The 17,099-nt window shown below is 46.0% G+C and overlaps 1 protein-coding gene, 1 long non-coding RNA gene and 4 other non-coding genes across 6 annotated transcripts in view; 1 reads left to right on the top strand and 5 right to left on the bottom strand.

Annotated features, from left to right (window-relative positions):
- LOC137383507 (ras-related protein Rab-26-like) overlaps positions 1-2,091 on the top strand; it is a 354,385-nt gene extending 352,294 nt beyond the window's left edge. The window contains exon 9 of the mRNA XM_068056531.1: positions 1,286-2,091. Coding sequence (XP_067912632.1) covers positions 1,286-1,388 — 103 coding nt within the window. The 3' untranslated portion in view covers positions 1,389-2,091. The remainder of the gene's footprint in view (positions 1-1,285) is intronic.
- Positions 2,092-8,319: 6,228 nt separating this feature from the next.
- LOC137383506 (uncharacterized) lies at positions 8,320-16,846 on the bottom strand. Its single transcript, XR_010977417.1, has 7 exons — positions 16,799-16,846; positions 11,151-11,239; positions 10,652-10,738; positions 10,331-10,453; positions 9,880-9,973; positions 9,239-9,309; positions 8,320-8,482 (listed from the first exon to the last, which is right to left on the bottom strand). It is a non-coding gene; the product is annotated as an uncharacterized lncRNA (long non-coding RNA).
- Positions 8,551-8,643, bottom strand: LOC137383736 (small nucleolar RNA SNORD60). The gene has a single exon (XR_010977449.1). It is a non-coding gene; the product is annotated as a small nucleolar RNA SNORD60 (small nucleolar RNA).
- LOC137383734 (small nucleolar RNA SNORD60) lies at positions 10,043-10,132 on the bottom strand. The gene has a single exon (XR_010977447.1). It is a non-coding gene; the product is annotated as a small nucleolar RNA SNORD60 (small nucleolar RNA).
- LOC137383733 (small nucleolar RNA SNORD60) lies at positions 10,521-10,610 on the bottom strand. The gene has a single exon (XR_010977446.1). It is a non-coding gene; the product is annotated as a small nucleolar RNA SNORD60 (small nucleolar RNA).
- Positions 10,805-10,895, bottom strand: LOC137383735 (small nucleolar RNA SNORD60). The gene has a single exon (XR_010977448.1). It is a non-coding gene; the product is annotated as a small nucleolar RNA SNORD60 (small nucleolar RNA).
- Positions 16,847-17,099: the final 253 nt, after the last annotated feature.

The raw sequence follows: 17,099 nt of genomic DNA, 5'->3' as shown, positions 1-17,099 counted from the left end.
CCTGGCAGCTTCCCCCTGCCACTTGGCCAATAGTTCACCACTGCGTCACCTGAAGAAGCGGCGGGGAACGAGCCACCAAAGCGCAGTGTGGGGGGTGGGTGAGGGAGTTGGGGGTGGAGCGGCGAGAGCGGCCAGGGTGGGGGGTTGATGGTGAAGCAGCAAGACTGGGAGTGGCTGAGGGAAGGCAGCAGCAAGGCGAGCAGTGTGTGGTGAGAAGACGGGAGCAGTGAAGAGAAGCATGATGGCAGGAGGGAGTGGGGTCCTGTTGGGGGTGGGATGGAGGCTGCGATGGTGCCCATTGAGGGGACTTGGGTTTAATTTGTTTTGTGATAAATTGAGCAGTGCCACCTTTATTACTGGCAGCTGCCTGAGAGGTCGCCGACAGTGGTGTTGCAGTGGATGAGGCTGCATTTGTGCTTGTGCTAGTACTGCGTCACCTAGTGGATACATTATCAGCCAACGCAGCCTTTCGAAATGAGGGGGAAGCCACTTAGGACAGAGATGAGGAGAAGCTTCTTTACTCAGAGGGTTGTGAAACGTTGGAACTCTCTACCCCAGAGGGCTCTGGAAGCTCCGTCATTGAGTATGTTAAAAGCAGAAATTGACAGATTTCTAAATACCGATGACATATGGGGATAGTTTGAGATAAAGGCATTGAAGTGGATGTTCAGCTATGATCGTATTGAGTGGTGGAGCAGGCTCAATGGGCTGAATGGCCTACTGCTATGTTCCTCTGACTGAAAGTGGGAATTTACTTTGTCGTTGCTGCGTGCATTGATAAGTATAACACTGTTACACAGTTGACATGAACCAATATTAATGGGATAAGGTGAACAACCTACACCTCTCTAAGTTGCCCTGTTCATGTGCAAGAAACCACTAGATTGGATCAACTGGGGATGCTAGAATCCTGAAATAAAAACAGAAAATGCTGGAAATACTCAGCAGGTCTGGCAGCATCTATGGAGAGAGAAACAGAGTTGACGTTTCAGGTCAATGACCGTTTGTCGGAAATGGAAAAAGTTAGAGAACTAACTACAACGTCTCTAACTTTTTCCAGTTATGAAGAAAGGCGATCAATCTGAAATGTCAACTCTGTTTCTCCACATATGCTACCTGACCTGCTGAGTATTTCCAGATTGGACCTGAATCTAGATTGCTGATGTCTAAGATCAATGTGTGCTCACTTTACCAAGCTGTCCCAGCCCTTGATGCAGGATCAGCATAAACTAATACAGCTTTACAGTCAGCAGAAGCATTACTGTTACTGCCCTGTTTATTACAGAGAACTGAAACACAGGTCGATGAAATCGCCAAACGACCCCAAGTTCAAGCTCCACGACTATGTGAATTCGGAAATGAAAGGCACGGGTTGCTGCAGGTCGTAACTTCCGTATTCTTTCTGCCGACATATTTGTACAAGACTGATTGGTGTTAAACAGCCAGGACAGTTCGTCTCGTGGTACTGCCATCTTTTGTGTGAAGTTCTTGCATGTCTGTACTTGTTGTCTGTACATTGACAAGTGTTTATCAGCCGAGAAGACCTTTGAGTTCATTCGGGGAGGTGGGTGGGATATAAATGGTGTTAAATCAGGATGGAAATGACTATACTTGATTGTTTACATAATTCAAATCTGCTTTTGCTGACTAACAGTTTGTATCAATAGAGAAACAAATGCGTTCTGTAGGACATTAAATGAATGTACATTGATGTCCGTGATTGTACTGAATGTATGCTGTGTATATTTTTTAACCCTTTACAAAGCCAATTTTAATTTCTTCTGGGTAACAGAGGCGAATCCACACCTGTGAAAATAAATCACCATGCTGGTTGCAGGCAAATGCAATTTAACCCCCTTTTATGCATCTTGCTGAAATACTGTAAACTGTTTTTTAAAACAAATACTTTAATGCATAATTGTCAGACTTGATATTAGAATTTTAATGAATAGTTGCAACATCTGTAAAATAAAATGTTTTCCAAGAAACCACACTCGTGAGTGAAAAAAGTGATGGTGAAAATGATCGATGGGCCCGTTGTTAATTATTGTGCAGCGTATGCTTTTGCAGAAAGTAAAAACTTGAAAACTACTCTCATTCTAGTCTCTTTTATACTCATCACCAAGCGGTTAATTTTTAAAAATATTTTTCTTTGTTCATTAAGTGGCTGCAGCATCAAAAACTCAAGTATAGTACAGCTTAGCTTCTGTACATTTGAAAAATGCTCATAACGCTGTACTGGTCCTGTGGAAAGTATCTGAGCTTCAGCTGTCAATTTCCTGCAGCATAACAGTTGAAATCAGGAGCTCAGTATCTAGAGAATTGCCGACTGTGTTCTATGTTCATTCACTCCAGGGTGCAGTATTCAAGAGTGTGGTTGCCAAGCAAGATGTAGGTTGGGATTTTGAAGCTCAACACTGGGTTAGATCTGGACCACCTGCACTAATATTCCTGCAACCTAAGTGAAATTACTGACACGCTTGGCATCTCCTTGTTGTACTGCTGTTCAACTGGAAGGCAATCCATATTGTGATTTTGGTTCACTTGAAATTAAAAAAGTCACGTGCAGGCCAGTGAGAAATGTTAGTCTGGATCAGCATCCAGCAATTCCCACCTAGAAGAGCATCTGCTTGGATACCAAGCGCGTACAGGGTTGTGATGCCCCAGTGGTCAGATAGCCTGCCAGCATTCACTCTCCAGCGTTACAAGTCGCAGTTACTCAGACAGGAATGTCCTGTTGCCTTGACCAGAGTCAAGCTGCCCGGTTTAAATTTCAAACAAAGCTTGGCAGTTAACTGTCAGTCACCATAAACAGGTGCATTCTCCATGGCAATGCCTCCACCGGAGTTCTCTTGCCAACCAATCATCACTCCCTTCTCATACAGTGTTAAGTTGTTGTTCTCCCTTACATTGGTATTCTTGCGGATTGTCCTTATGAGTGCAAGATGAAAAGCTTCAACAAAATGTCTCTAATTTCAGCAATGCTCAAGTGTTAATATTAAATATTGTTCCAGGATAATGTATCTATTCCCTTAGACATCTTAAATTACCTCAACAAACCACCTTTTCTCCATTGTAAATATCCTTATTATCCTTAGTTCCTCCTCATAGCTTCAGTGGACAATGACATGTATCAAATTCTTTATTGTATCAGGCAAGGATATCCCTTGTGATGTGATGCCCAGAACTGTATGCAATGGTCAAGGCATTGTGCAAGTTACCTATCACTTTGTGGGACTTGTGCTGTAGCCTTTGAGCTGGACCCCTATTTGCCTTTTTCAAAAAAAAATCATAGTTGCATAGTGCCGATGATTTACCTTTTCTGTGACTGTTTCACCTCATTTGCCTCTATGACAACCCATCTAATTCACTAAAATGGGCTCTTTATTTGCAAAGTTTAAATTACAAGATGTTCCAAGTTAATTTCAACCATCCAATTCACTACAGTTTATTGTAATATGGAGTTAGAGTGCCCTCTGCTGTAGATTTTATATACGTGTAAAAAAAATTCAGTGCTTTTAGATTTTGTACATTTACATGGTGATTATCTTGATTATCATGTATAGCAAGCGATCAAACCAAGAACATCAGAGACATGCCCGCAACACTGTCCTCATTTTAAATCTTAACACCAACCCCTTGCTGTGTTATAGACACAGAATTTACAACACAACAGACCATTCAGACCTACTGGTCAATGTACGTTTCTATGCTTGGCACAAACCTCCTTTCTATCTACTTCATCCCACCTCAGCAGAATAACCTTCTAGCTTTCCCTTAAATGCATCAATGCTGCTCACTTCAACCACTCCATATGGCAGCAAGTACCACATTCCAGCCAGCTTCAGTTCCTTTCAAATAATATGGGCTGGATTTCACTCGACTGAAGTTAACTATATATTGCTTATAAGCGCTCCTGCCATGAGTGAGAAAACCATACAGCTTGTAATTGCAACTGAAATTGCAGAGGAGGAAGGATAGTGGAGAGGGACATAATTGGGTGGCGAGACCTACTGCTGCCTGACCTTAATTTTCCTCTCCGCACACCTTCTGGGAGCACCATTGGCAGACTTTCCCTGTCATCATGGGCAAATGCAGGGGGAGGGGGAGATGGAAGAGCCAGCTGGAGTCATTGTCCATTGGTGACCCCAGTTAAATTTGCAATTATGAGCTGTAGTTTTCTCACTCTTTTTCATGGCAAGAGTGTTCATAAGCTATAGGTAACTTGCTGTGTCTTAGATGACCCTGCAAGTGTGTCATGCATCAGAGGTGAACAAAGAAAATGGCTCCTGTACAGACAATACCATCTTCCCCCTTTCCACCACTTCTAGAAGTCTATCCTGAGAGCATAATACAATGTAATCAACCAGCTGGTGACGTCTGTTTCGAGGCATGTTATTGTTCTAAGGGCACAAACAGCTGGGGCTATTGTCTGCTACTAATTTATTTCATTAGTGGATGTGAAGAAAAGACTTTGGGGTCAGTTTATCATCACTGGTATGATCTAGATGATTCTACACGGTTTGTCTTTTCTAAAATAATGGCACACAAAATTGTATACAATAGTCTGTGGCCCAATCAATACTTTTACAAAAGCAAAATACTACAGATGGTGAAACTCTGAATTAAAAACAGAAAATGCTGGAATACTCAACAGGTCGGGCAGCACCTGTGGAGAGAGAAACAGAGTTAACGTTTCAGACTTTGCTGTTAAAATACTTTTACAACTTCATTATTGCTATGGAACAAAAGGAAAGGTACATGATGCATGTCAGGTGAATTCTTCAAGTGAGAACCAGGCCATTATGCAATAAATTGCACTGACAGAGAGAGAGAATGAGAATAAAATGGCAGTCAACATAAAAGGGAACACAAAGATTTACTTTCGGCATATAAATAGTAAGTGGGTAGTAATAGGTGGAGTGGGGCCTATTAGGGACAGAGGGTAATATACTTAATGAGTACTTTGTATCACTGTTCACCAAGGCAATGGAATATGACAAAATATCAGTAGAAGTGGAGAGTAGAAGGAATGGACAGGGTAAAAATTGAGTGTGAGGTGGTACTGGAAAGGCTGGCTATGCTTAGGATACTAAGTCACTTGGTCTGGATGGTTTGCATCCCAGGTTGCTAAAGAAAGTGGGGATGGAGATAGTGGAAGGGCTTGCCAGCATCTTCTAATATTCCCCAGATACAGGAGAGATGCCAGAAAATTGGAGGGTGGCAAATGTGACACCCTTAATCAAGAAAGAGTATAAGGACAGTCCTATGAACTACAAGCCAGTTAGTTTGATATCAGTGGTGGGAGGGTTTTAGAAACAATCAGGGGGAAAAAACACAAATTTGGAGAAGTTCCAGTTAATTAAGGATAGCCAGCATGGATTTGTAAAAGGCAGGCTTGACTAATTGCATTTTTTGAAGTAGCAGGGAAGGTTGTTGAAGGGAAGGTAGTGGACATTGTTTATCCAGATTTTAATTAAGCATTTTATAAAGTACCACATAAAAGGCTGGTTAACAAAATTGAGGCTCATGGAGTAGGAGGGTCAGTGTCTAATTGGATAAAAGATTAGCTTAAGGACAGAACACAGTGAATCGTAGTAAATTGTTGTTTCTCAGACTGGATAACGGTAGACAGTGGTGTTCCCCAAATGTCAGTGCTGGGCCCACTGCTTTTCTTGCTATATATAAATGACGAATCTTGGAATAGAGTAGAATCTCAAAATTTGCTGATACCAAATTTGGAGGTGAGGCAAACAGTGAGAATGATATGAACCACCTGCAACAGGACATAGCCTAGCAGAATGGGCAAAAGGCAGCAGATTGAAATTAATATTGACAAGCATGAACTGGTGCATTTTGGCAGAAGGAATAGTGAAAAGCACTATATACTAAATGGCAGTTCTAAAGGGTGTGCAGGAACAGAGGGACCTGGGGGTGCACGTGCATGAATCTTTGAAGGTGGCAGGACATACTGAGAAAGTAGTTAGTAAAGCAGGGGAAATATGAGGATGAACAGCAGGTGGTAATGACCTAAACCTCACTGCCCTCAAGGGTGGTGAAAGTCGAGACAACCAATGACTTCAAAAGGAAATTGGATAGCCACTTGAAGGAAATGGACTTGCAGGGCTACAGGGATCAAACGGGGGAGTGGGACTGACTGAATACCTCATTGGAGAGCCAGTGTGGACTTGATGGGCCAAATGGCCTCCTATGCTGTAAATGACACTATACTGTTATGTCACCACCTCTCTTGACCCCTCCACTATCTCTAAATTGTCAGACTGCTTGACTAACATCCAGTACTAGATGAACAGAAATTCCCTCCAATTAAATATTGGGAAAACTGAAGCTAATGTTTTTGGTCCCTGCTACCAACCCTATCCCTGGCAATTGTGAGGCTGTCAGTTTATTACCTTGGCATTATATTTGACCAAGATGAGTTTTCAACCACTGCCATTACCACCACCTATTTCCACCTTCGTAACATGGCCCAGCTCTGCCACGGTCTCAACTCATCGGCTGCTGAAACCCTTACCCATGCTGGTTATCTCCAGACTTGACTATTCTAACACTCCTGGCTGGCCTCCCACATTCTACTCTCCGTGAACTTGACATCATCCAAAACTCTGCTGTGTACTTATTCGCACCAAGTCCTAATCACCCATCTGTGCTCACTGACCAACAATGCCTCAATTTTAAAATTCTCATCGTTATTTACAAATCTCTCCATGGCCTTGTGCCCTCCTTATCTCTACAAATTCCTCTAGCCATACAACTCTCCAAGATATCTTTGCTCCTCTAATTCTGGACACTTGAGCATCCCTGACTTTAATCACTCCACCAGTGACTGCCAAGCTCTTCAACTTCCTCCCTAAATCTCTCCTGCTCTACCTGGCTTTCGTCCTTTATGATGCTCCTTAAAACCTACCTCTTTGACCAAGCTTCTGCCCTAGTATCTAATTTTGCTCAGTCATATTTTGTTTTAGAATACCACTGAAGCACCTTGGGACATTTTATTACATTAAAAGTGCTATTTAATTACAAATTTATTATATGCTTTATAAAACTAAAAATCCTTTATGGTTTTATTAACTTGCACTTGGGGACTTTCAGGGAATTGTGTCTGTTCATCTATATCTATTGGCTGTATACTCCCAATTCCTTTGTTTTCTCAAAACATAACCTCATTTATCAACATTAAACTGCATTTACCACTTGTTTGCCCATTCTTGGGTACATTTCCAACTTTTCATCAAATAACTGATTTACATCAACAAGCTTTCTAGTTATATTTCCTTAGAGCCCTTTCCTTGATTCAATTGGACACTATTTCAATCTTCCTGCAATTAGCTGGATGCCAGAGCATGTCACTTTGATGTAAACATATGCAAATAATTGTTGCCTATTTTTGCTGCTCCAAGAGCTACAGGATGAACCGAGCCCATTTGAAAACTAAACTCTCAGCTGACAACCTCATGAGACCACAATTCTCTCCCCGTCATTAGTTGGATGCTGACCATTAAAGAGACAGGTTTGAACTCTCAAGCATAGTACAACCCAGCCGCACAAGCAAATCCCTTTGACCCATTCGACAGACAAAGCAGTGATCAAGTGCCTATGCCCAGTGACATACTGGTTTACTGGTCAGCAACTGCTCAATCCAGATATCTGAAGGACTTGAATGGAGGCATCAAAATGTTACCACTGCCATAGATTTAAGTATCGAGCATTCAGAAACTGGTCACATTTTCACCTCAATTCAGCAAGAGCCATCAGTTACAAAATGGAATGACGGCTAGGTCAGCAGTAGCATTCTCACCCGAGACAGGTCATGATTTCCATCTTTCAGATGAGACATTCAACAAAAGCCTCTTTTAGAGGGCGTAAAAGATTTCATGGCCTTATCGAAAGAGAAGGCAGGGGCATTCTAATATCCTTTATCCTGTAACCAAGACCACAAACAGATCAGGTCATCTATATTAAGACATGTGTTGGCATAGGATACTCTCCACATTGACTATCTTTCTCTGAGGTCTGACTTAAGCTAGCTATGAGGAGCTAATCACACGTCAACCTCTTGTTAGGCAGGCAGTGTAACCTTGGAGCATAGTGGGCCCAGAAAGTTTTTAGGACCTGCTCTACTGGATGCCCAATTTGAACCTTCAGGCATTTCCCACTGGAAGCAATGATCAACTGAACTTTTCAGTCTGGCCACTTAATACCTCTCTAGCTCTCCCAAAACTTGGCTGTCCCAAGTGTTAATACCCCCAACAGTACCAGAGTGGAAGCTAATGCAAGCATGATTAAAAAGTGAACACCTTGTTTAATGACAGCAAATTATTTCTTTATTAACACAAAATACAAAGTAAAAATGTGCATCTTGATGAACACATTCCCAATAGCTGTTTGTTGCGTTGCGATTACCAGCCTAATTTGCTATGCTATGCACGATTTTCCGAAGTCACCCAGTCAAATCCATAACCTGTAACAATTAAAGTATTTGGTCAGTAATATAAAGTGCTTCTAATTCTTCGGCAATGAAGTGCAAGTGAGCCTCAGCCACAAAAACCGTTAATCAAGCATTGCTTAATGCAACACTTTCATTGGAGATGTCAGAAAAAAAAGAAAAGCTCATCACAGGCTCAGCATTCGCAAAGTTCCAAACCAGACACTTTTTAAAGAAGTGGTGGCACAGTGGTTAGCACCGCAACCTCACAGCTCCAGCGACCCGGGTTCAATTCTGGGTACTGCCTGTGTGGAGTTTGCAAGTTCTCCCTGTGACTGCGTGGGTTTTCGCCGGGTGCTCCGGTTTCCTCCCACAGCCAAAGACTTGCAGGTTGATAAGTAAATTGGCCATTGTAAATTGCCCCTAGTATCGGCAGGTGGTAGGGGAATTGAGGGAAGGTGGGGATGTGGTAGGAATATGGGATTAATGTAGGATTAGTATAAATGGGTGGTTGATGGTCGGCACAGACTCGGTGGGCCAAAGGGCCTGTTTCAGTGCTGTATCTCTAAAAATAAGAAAACTAAAAAAGTGTATTTCTTTAACTTATAGTAGTTGCAACTAGAGTGTACAATATTACAACCAACTTCAAAATGGTTATGATTAGTGAATAATTTTTCTTGTGGAATTATTTCCCGAATTAATGTAACTTCCAGTTGAGCACCCAGGTAATGGGGGACAAACAGCAGTTTTGATACAATCAGGCCAAAGCGCAACTACAAGTGACTCACTTACCATAGCTCTCTCGCCTGCTGGTGTCAGTAGATTGATTAAGAAATTTGATGTCTGAAACCATTATTTCATGCCTAGCAACAAAAGTCATGTTATAAACAGTATATTGCCAGTGACAGTAACGGACATTACACACATTCCAAGTTATGCTGATTACACCTCAAGCCACAATGTAATCAAGCATTGACAAAACACTTTCATAGATATCAGGAAAAAAAAGTTAATCTGTGTTTCCAATAGCTTGGGAGTCCACTGTCTACTAAGAGCTTAGAGCCTGTATCAGGCAAGATCAGCTCCTGACATCACAAACTCCCTGCCATGTACTATTTCAAAGGACAACAGAAAATATTTTCCCACTGTCGAGAAATCCAGTTCAAATCTTATTTATTGATCATACAATAAAATGGGCAAGGTGAGCAGTGGTGTTCTACATTAGTTAGCTCCTCTGAGGAATCTTGCCCCTTCACATGACATTTTACTTCTGCTCACCAAATCAAAGGTCACCAGTAGTCCAGCTAGAAGGTTTTGCTATTTAAACAGCATATGTAATGTATAAGACGGCACTTCTGACACCAAGATTATCCAGTAGTCAATGCATTAGCAGCCACAACTATAATTCATCTACTTCAAAAGTTAACACTTACCACAGTTCTCACCATTAACTGCTGGCAGACTGCTCCTGCTGAAACATCATCTGAGATGCTGTTATCAGTGTTTCATCAGCAATTACCAATGAGCCTGAAATTACACGCAATAAAATGTGAGCTGAAGTAGAGCAATTATTAATTTACACTGCTTTTTAAAATTAAGCCTCAGCCACAAAAATGTAATCAAGCATTGCTTAATGCAACACTTTCATTGGAGATGTCAGAAATAAAGAAAGGCTCATCACAGGCTCAGCATTTGTGAAGTTCTAAAAAAAAAGCATTCCTTTCAACTCATGGCACTTAACACAACACTGGCACCCCAAAAACACCTGTGTAATATACAAGATGCCACTTCTGGCAGAAAGGCCCATTAAGTGGGCAATTACAATCAAGATTATATCAATTATAAATCAGATTCCGAAACTGTCCAATTACAATTAATATGTACCTGTTTACACTGTCGGCAGACTGCTCCTGCTGAAATATCATTCTAGATGCTATCAGTGTTTCATCAGCATTATTTTTTAATTCATTCATGGGATGTGGGTGTCGCTGGTCAGTACCAATGAGCCTGAAATTACACAATAAAATGTGAGCTGAAGTAGAGCAATTATTAATTTACACTGCTTTTTCAAATTAAGCCTCAGCCACAAAAATGTAATCAAGCATTGCTTAATGCAACACTTTCATTGGAGATGTCAGAAATAAAGAAAGGCTCATCACAGGCTCAGCATTTATGAAGTTCTAAAACTGTCCTATTAATATTTACCTGTTGACACTGTTGGCAGACTGCTACTGCTGAAATATCATCCGAGATGTTATTGCCAGTGTTTCATCAGCAGCTATCACTCCTAGCCTGAAATTATACACAAAATGTGAGCTGAAGTAGAGCAATTATTAATTTACACTGCTTTTTCAAATTAAGCCTCAGCCACAAAAATGTAATCAAGCATTGCTTAATGCAACACTTTCATTGGAGATGTCAGAAGTAAAAAAAAGGCTCATCACAGGCTCAGCAATCAACATTTGAACAAGTCTACACAAACCAAAATGGAACCTTGGCCAGTGCTTCAACTTACTTAATTCAGGGACACAATATGGACATTGCCCACAACTGGTGTATGGACAAACGTGAAAACTAATTAATTGGGAACAGTAGGTTCCAATAACTGTTACAGGATGCACAGAACTACCTATAATAGGGTAACATCTGAAAGTGCCCCCACCCCTCTCAAGTTTCTTTTGTTAAATATCCTCTCCAGACTTACAGTATTTGTGCCAATTTGCAGGCATGTAACGTACACTTTCCAGTCCATCCCCAAGAGGTTTAGAATTAACAGTTCTGCCATAAGGACACCTGGAAACAGGAAACAAATTAATGAAATAGCACACCTGATCTGACAAACTGCACTAAACAAGTTTTGCAAAGGTTTCTCAACTCAGCTTTTCACTCTGATCTACTGGGACAGATAAAAATGAAGCATGCTTATTTCAGGCCCCTTGTCTCTCCACCTCCCCACCCCAAGCAGCATAAACTCAATGCACAACCTCCTGTCAGACCAGTCTGTCATGTTATAAACATAAATGTTTCCAGCACTTTTACGTAACATGTTTTTCGCACTGCATCTACACAACTATTAACTACCATCAAGATAAATGATTTGACCACCAGATGGCAGCGCACCCCATCAACACAAAGTACAAACATCCTCCAACATTAATTGTCGAGACCACCACTTGCAGTAGTTTAATGAGTGAAATACTTGCACTACTAATATTGGCGGGGATATTTGTTCTGAATTGTTACATAGAATTCACAGCACATTAGGGCCAACTAGTTTATGCTCTGCACAAGCCTTACACCTTACTTCAGCTAACCCTATCATAGAATTGCAGAATGATTACAGCCCATCGAGTCTATACTAGCTCTCTGCAAGAGCAATTTAACTAGTCCCACTCCCCATTCCTTTTCCCTGTAGCCCTGCAAATTTTATCCTTCACTCATGTACTTACCTAGATTCCCTTTAAAAGAAATCTACCCTATCTGCCTGAACCGCACCATGTAATAGAGTTCCACATTAAGATAAAATTCCCAAATTTGTAAGCTGTATTTGTAGTTTTTCCTTCCAATGCTTTTTCTCCCTTCTCAAAGTTAACTCCCTGCACAGCCACATATTCAGCTTGCTAACCATATTAGACTTCCTGAACCCCACAATACATAGCCACAAGTCAAGAAATCAGTTACTGTATAAATGCAAGTCATATCTGGCACAAATGAATCACCATTACAAGAGTCATTTCCACCCACTGCAAAAATGGTTCAGTAATTTCCAATATTGACCAAGACTACATGATTACATTAATTGAGACCAACCCAGAATCAAAAATTTAACCATCCCACAAGCGTGAAATTTGTTGACTCAAAGTAGAAGGCAAGTTCCATCCAGCACTAGTTGGTCTCCAGCATCATTGGCCACGAAATAAGTAGTTTTAAGAGATCTGATGTCAAAATTATATCAACTGCATTGAGAAACTATTGTAAAATGTGTTCACTATTTGGATTTTTAAATACATTAGTAATTCATTAAATTCAGGCATTAAGACAACAGGTACTTCAAGTTACAATTAAAATAGTAATAATTAATAAATGTATGACACTCGTGTATAGATCACTGATTTCAAATCTCAAAGTTATTAAAATAGAAATAGAACATATTGCATTTAGTTTATTTTCTTGCTTGCAATAGTGACCACACTACCAAAGCATTTAATTTGCTGTTAAGTGTTCTGGGATGTCTATATACGCTCTATTTCCTTCTACTCCCTCATACACAAGTGTTGCCTCCTCTGGCAAGAGGGTAATTACAGCACTGTTTGAAAGTCTAGATCTTATAGGAAGCAATAATGGAAAATAGTTCAAAGCGCACACAGGTATCAGATCTGTATGACGACCTGTTAGGACGAACAAACGGGACATGGGAATATTAGCGCTCCGTTCAAACTGGCAGCTGCACAGCTATCGTGGTGTTGTCGTCAGACACCTGCTAGTGACAACTCATTGTACTGAAACATGGCTGACTAAAAAATGCAGCATCCCATGGCCAGCGATGCACCCGAAACACCCACATCTTGGGCCACGGACCCTAAATAAATGGGTGCATTTTTGCAAGCAAAAGCAAAAATGCAGCAGCAAAACACTGGGATTTCATGTTCCTGAATCCACCCACCCTCCCAGGAACCAGGCCCCCCAACACCCGAGAGCCTGGCCTTCCCAACCCCCTGTAACAGGAACCGAGACCCTGCCCCGCCACCCCCCCCCCAGGAACCTAGACCCTGCCCCCCCTCAACCAACAGGAACGTGGACCCTGCCCCCCCCCCCACAACCAACAGGAACGTGGACCCTGCCCCCCCCCCAACCAACAGGAACCAGGACCCTGCCCCGCCCCCAACCAACAGGAACCAGGACCCTGCACACTCCCCCACCCCCCCCCCAACCAACAGGAACCTAGTCCCTGCACACTCCTCCCCCCCCCAACCAACAGGAACCTAGTCCCTGTACACTCCTTCCCCACCCCCCCAACCAACAGGAACCTAGTCCCTGTACACTCCTTCCCCCACCCCCCCAACCAACAGGAACCTAGTCCCTGCACACTCCTCCCCCCCCCCAAAACCAACAGGAACCTAGTCGCTGCAACCCCCCCCAGCAACCAACAGGAACCTAGTCGCTGCAACCACCACCCCCGCAACCAACAGGAACCAAGACCCTGCCACCCCCCCAACCAACAGGAACCTGCCACCCCCCCCCCCCCCCCCCCCCACCATAGGAACCTGGACCCTGCCCCCCCTCAGCCAACAGGAACCTAGACCCTGCCACCGCCCGCCAGGAACCTAGACCCTGCCCCCCCTCAACCAACAGGAACGTGGACCCTGCCCCCCCCCCCCCCCCCACAACCAACAGGAACCTGGACCCTGCACACTTCCCCCCCCCCCCCCCCCAACCAACAGGAACCAGGACCCTGCCCCCCCCCCAACCAACAGGAACCTGGACCCTGCACACTCCCCCCCCCCCCCCCCAACCAACAGGAACCTAGTCCCTGCACACTCCCCCCACCCAACAGGAACCTAGTCCCTGCACACTCTCTCCACCCCCCCCCCCACCCAACAGGAACCTAGTCCCTGCACACTTCCCCCCCCCCCCCAAACAGGAACCTAGTCCCTGCACACTCCTTCCCCCACCCCCCCCCCCCCCAACCAACAGGAACCTAGTCCCTGCACACTTCCCCCCCCCCCCCCCCAACCAACAGGAACCTAGTCCCTGCACACTCCTCCCCCCCCCCAACCAACAGGAACCTAGTCCCTGTACACTCCTTCCCCACCCCCCCAACCAACAGGAACCTAGTCCCTGTACACTCCTTCCCCCACCCCCCCAACCAACAGGAACCTAGTCCCTGCACACTCCTCCCCCCCCCCCAAACCAACAGGAACCTAGTCGCTGCAACCCCCCCCAGCAACCAACAGGAACCTAGTCGCTGCAACCACCACCCCCGCAACCAACAGGAACCTAGTCGCTGCAACCACCACCCCCGCAACCAACAGGAACCTAGTCGCTGCAACCACCCCCCAACCAACAGGAACCTAGCCCCTGCACACTCCCCCCCACTAACAGGAACCTAGTCCCTGCAAACCCCCCTCCCCCCCCAACCAACAGGAACCTAGTCCCTGCAGCCCCCCCCCTTCTCAACCAACAGGAACCTAGTCCCTGCCACCCCCCCCCTTCTCAACCAACAGGAACCTAGTCCCTGCCCCCCCCCTTCTCAACCAACAGGAACCTAGTCCCTGCCCCCCCCCTTCTCAACCAACAGGAACCTAGTCCCTGCCCCCCCCCTTCTCAACCAACAGGAACCTAGTCCCTGCCCCCCCCCTTCTCAACCAACAGGAACCTAGTCCCTGCCCCCCCCCTCTCAACCAACAGGAACCTAGTCCCTGCCCACCCCCCTCTCTCAACCAACAGGAACCTAGTCCCTGCCCCCCCCCCTCTCTCAACCAACAGGAACCTAGTCCCTGTTCCCCCCACCTCTCTCAACCAACAGGAACCTAGTCCCTGTCTCCCCCCCCCTCTCTCAACCAACAGGAACCTAGTCCCTGCCCCCCCCTCCCTCCCTACCAACAGGAACCTAGTCCCTGCCCCCCCCCCTCTCTCAACCAACAGGAACCTAGTCCCTGCCCCCCCCTCTCTCAACCAACAGGAACCTAGTCCCTGTCCCACCCCCCCCTCTCTCAACCAACAGGAACCTAGACCCTGTCTCCCCCCCCCCCCTCTCTCAACCAACAGGAACCTAGTCCCTGTCCCCCCCCCTCTCTCTCTCAACCAACAGGAACCTACTCCCTGTCCCCCCCCCCTCTCTCTCTCAACCAACAGGAACCTAGTCCCTGCCCCCCCCCTCCCCTCTCTCAACCAACAGGAACCTAGTCCCTGCCCCCCCCCCTCCCCCCTCCCCTCTCTCAACCAACAGGAGCCTAGTCCCTGCCCCCCCCCTCTCTCTCAACCAACAGGAACCTAGTCCCTGCCCCCCCCCCCTCTCTCAACCAACAGGAACCTAGTCCCTGCCCCCCCCCCTCCTCCTCAACCAACAGGAACCTAGTCCCTGCCCCCCCCTCTCTCAACCAACAGGAACCTAGTCCCTGCCTCCCCCTCCCTCCTCCTCAACCAACAGGAACCTAGTACCTGCCCACCCCCCTCTCTCAACCAACAGGAACCTAGCCCCTGCACACTCCCCCCCACTAACAGGAACCTAGTCCCTGCAACCCCCCCTCCCCCCCCAACCAACAGGAACCTAGTCCCTGCAGCCTCCCCACTTCTCAACCAACAGGAACCTAGTCCCTGCCACCCCCCCCCCCTTCTCAACCAACAGGAACCTAGTCCCTGCCCCCCCCCCCCTTCTCAACCAACAGGAACCTAGTCCCTGCCCCCCCCTTCTCAACCAACAGGAACCTAGTCCCTGCCCCCCCCCCTCTCAACCAACAGGAACCTAGTCCCTGCCCCCCCCCCTCTCAACCAACAGGAACCTAGTCCCTGCCCCCCCCCCTCTCAACCAACAGGAACCTAGTCCCTGCCCCCCCCCCTCTCAACCAACAGGAACCTAGTCCCTGCCCCCCCCCCTCTCAACCAACAGAAACCTAGTCCCTGCCCCCCCCCCTCTCAACCAACAGAAACCTAGTCCCTGCCCCCCCCCCCTCTCAACCAACAGGAACCTAGTCCCTGCCCCCCCCCCTCTCAACCAACAGGAACCTAGTCCCTGCCCCCCCCCTCTCAACCAACAGGAACCTAGTCCCTGCACCCCCCCTCTCTCAACCAACAGGAACCTAGTCCCTGCCCCCCCCCTCTCTCAACCAACAGGAACCTAGTCCCTGCACCACCACCCCACCCCCCCCCCCCCCAAAACCTCCAACAAGGCCCAAGACCCTGTAACCAACCCCCTCCCTCCCCAAATAAGATCCCAGAGACCTTCCCTTGTTCTCTCCCATCCCGCCTCTCGGTTGATAGGTAAATTGGCCATTGGAAATTGCCCCTAGTGTAGGTAGGTGGTAGGAGAATTGAGGGAAGGTGGAGACGTGGTAGGTAATATGGGATTAACGTAGTATTAGTATAAATGTGTGGTTGTTGGTCGGCACAGACCCGGTGGGCCGAAGGGCCTGTTTCAGTGCTGTATTTCTCTATGGACCGGGACCGTGTCCTGTTCCCTTCCCCCCTCTCCCCAGGCCCCACCACGTGCCCGTGCCACTTCATTGCAAAAACAAGGATTTATAAACATATCTTGACTAATTTTCCCCCTCACTATAGAAGCTTCCGTTGATTTGACTTTCCACGCGCTACCGGATAACTCCACAATCGCAGCGGCACCTACTATCAACCTACCTCCTCCGAGTCTCTCGCCAAAAGAACCTACCTTCTCGTATGTTCGGGAATGCGCTATACCCGCCTGTCAATCATCGTCTGCCCTGCCTGCCTATTGGACGGGGTTTTAATTGACGTTCCGCTCAACCAATAGCATTCGTACCTCTGAAATAGTCCGACTGGATTCTATCCAATCAACACCGGCGAGGGGTGGAGCTCGGTCGCTGGCGACGGTGGTCGTGTTGTCGCGCCGCCTGCTGGGTAATGTAGTCCTCGCAGCCATTCGCTGCGGTCTGGAGCAGAGGTGGAAAACCACAATTCC

The sequence above is a fragment of the Heterodontus francisci genome, chromosome 24 (assembly GCF_036365525.1).
Source record: "Heterodontus francisci isolate sHetFra1 chromosome 24, sHetFra1.hap1, whole genome shotgun sequence".
NCBI classification, from domain to species: Eukaryota; Metazoa; Chordata; class Chondrichthyes; order Heterodontiformes; family Heterodontidae; genus Heterodontus; species Heterodontus francisci.
Note: the sequence above shows the minus strand (reverse complement) of the source record. Positions and strands in the feature narration are given on the sequence as shown.